The sequence below is a fragment of the Pterocles gutturalis genome, unplaced genomic scaffold (assembly GCF_000699245.1).
Source record: "Pterocles gutturalis isolate BGI_N339 unplaced genomic scaffold, ASM69924v1 scaffold16080, whole genome shotgun sequence".
NCBI classification, from domain to species: Eukaryota; Metazoa; Chordata; class Aves; order Pterocliformes; family Pteroclidae; genus Pterocles; species Pterocles gutturalis.
Genome location: NW_010143700.1, coordinates 6,308 through 8,566, shown reverse-complemented (window position 1 = coordinate 8,566; position 2,259 = coordinate 6,308). Strand labels below are relative to the sequence as shown.

General features: G+C 60.1%; 1 protein-coding gene across 1 annotated transcript in view; it reads left to right on the top strand.

Annotated features, from left to right (window-relative positions):
- ST6GALNAC2 (ST6 (alpha-N-acetyl-neuraminyl-2,3-beta-galactosyl-1,3)-N-acetylgalactosaminide alpha-2,6-sialyltransferase 2) overlaps nucleotides 1–2,259 on the top strand; it is a gene marked incomplete at its 5' end in the record, with an annotated part of 4,190 nt that overhangs the window by 839 nt on the left and 1,092 nt on the right. The window contains 5 exon segments of the mRNA XM_010084838.1: nucleotides 714–826; nucleotides 829–905; nucleotides 987–1,125; nucleotides 1,882–1,985; nucleotides 2,147–2,230. Of these exon segments, the coding sequence (XP_010083140.1) occupies nucleotides 714–826; nucleotides 829–905; nucleotides 987–1,125; nucleotides 1,882–1,985; nucleotides 2,147–2,230 (517 nt within the window).

The window sequence follows — 2,259 nt, the reverse complement described above, 5'->3', positions numbered from 1 at the left end:
GGGTGTGGGGCAGCTCGAGGGGTGCAGGGAGCCCGGCAGGAGGTGCTGCAGGCATGGGGCGGGCAGAGAAGTCCCGCAGAGGAGCCAGGACCTTGATCTCTCCCCATTCCGCCTCCCGGGGCGTGGGACAGAGGGAACAGCTTTGCAAATGCTGCTTGCTGCATCTTGTGACATTTTCCCCAAATAAAGGCTCCAGTGTGTGCATGATTATTAACTGGGGCCGGAGGAGCTCGGACAACCCGCTCCATTGTTGTGGATGGAGATTGTTTCCCTTCCCACCCCAAGCTCACTCTCTGCTCTCCCCGGCAGCCGCCAGCTTCAGTCCCTGGGCTGGGGAAGTGCTGGGGACAGTGGGGGGGCGTGAACCAGTGGCAGTTGCAAGGAGACATTGTCAGGAGGGGACATGGCCAGCATGGGCATCCACAGGGCTGGACATGTCCGGATGCGTCCTTGTGCCTTGCACAGCCTCAGGTGGCCGCTGTTCAGAGCTTGTGGGGGGGGCTGCAATGGGGCCCGATGCTGAACCTGGGAGAGGAGGGTCTGGCTGGTGTCCCCCCATCCCGCCTGCAGACCCCTCTCCTGCATGAGCTGCTGTGGGCTTTCCTGTGTGCTGCTCCTGGATGTGATCTTGCACGAGTGTGTCTGCAGGTGCTGTTGCACGCTCAGATGCTCACGGGGGTGACACACACCTTGTCCCCACTGACGGGCCCCACCCTGCTCCCTTCCAGCGGTGGGCAGCACCCTCCAGCTCCTCAACGCCTCCGCCAACCGGCGCCTCTTCGACCGGGATGCCTTCCCCGGGGGCTGCATCCGCTGCGCCGTGGTGGCGCCGTGGTGGGCAACGGCGGCATCCTCAATGGCTCGCGGCAGGGCAAGGCCATCGATGCTCATGACCTTGTCTTCAGGTGGGGACGAGTCCTGGGCAGGATGGGGCCGCGGGTGCTGGGGAGAGGCTGGCCCCGGACATGCGTCCTGCCCTTCTGCAGGCTCAACGGTGCCGTGATCAAAGGCTTCGAGGAGGACGTCGGGACCAAGATCTCCTTCTACGGCTTCACGGTGAACACCATGAAGAACTCCCTCATCGCCTACGAGGAGTACGGCTTCACCCGCATACCCCAGGCCAAGGTGAGAACCCAGGTGCTTGGTGGGGAGTGTGGTGGGTTAACCTTGGCTGGATGCCAGGTACCCACCAGGCTCCTGTATCACTCCCCCCTTCAGCCAAATAAGGGAGGGGAAAATAAGATAAAAAACTCGTGGGTTAGGTTAAAAGCAGTTTAATTAAAGCAAAAGCCAAGGCTGTGCATGGAAGCAAAAGGAAAACAAAGATGTTATTCTCTACTTCCCATCAGCAAGCGATGTCCAGCCACTTCCCAAGAAGCAGGAGTTCAATGCATGTAGCGGTTGCTCCTGGTGACAAATGTAACAACACATGTCCCCCTCCTCCTCCCTTCCCTTAGCTTTTATTGCTGAGCTGACGTCCTATGGTATGGAATAGCCCCTTGGTCAGTTTGGGTCAGCTGTCCTGGCTCTGTCCCCTCCCAAAATCCTTCCCGTCCCTGGGGCCCTGAGCCTACTGAGGGGGGTGTTGGGGAGACAGCCTTGATGCTGGGTGAGCACTGCTCAGCAGCAGCCAAAACACCGGCGCTATCAGCACCTTTTTGGCCATCAGTGCAACACTCAGCACTGTGGGGGCTGCTGTGGGGAAATTAACTCCATCCCAGCCAGACCCAATACAGGGAGGTGACCCCAAATTGTCCCCAGGAGCTGAGCTTGCCCCCTAGACTCTCTCCCCATGGCAGGAGCCCTCAGCCCTTGTCCCACTGGTGTGGGCATTGCCCCAAAGCCTCCCCTCCAAGCGCCACATCTGTGTTCCTGCTGCAGGACCTGAGGTACATCTTCATCCCCTCGGATGTCCGTGACTACGTGATGCTGAGGTCGGCCATCCAGGGCAGCCCGGTCCCCGAGGGCTCAGACAAGGGGGACGAGTGAGTAGCCCCCCAAGACCTCCCCCACCACCTTTGGTGAAGGACTGGAGAGAGCCTGACTTGCCCATCCTCACCCCCTGTCTGTCCCTGGTGGGATAAACCCCCAGAACCCCCAAGAGTCCTGTGACGTGATTTCTGCCCTTCTTCTTGCCCCGCTGCAGGCCGCAGAAGTATTTTGGACCGGAGGCGTCTGCAGAGAAGTTCAAGCTGCTGCATCCTGATTTCTTGCACTACCTGACAGCGAGGTGAGGTTGAGGAGGAGGAGGACCACGGC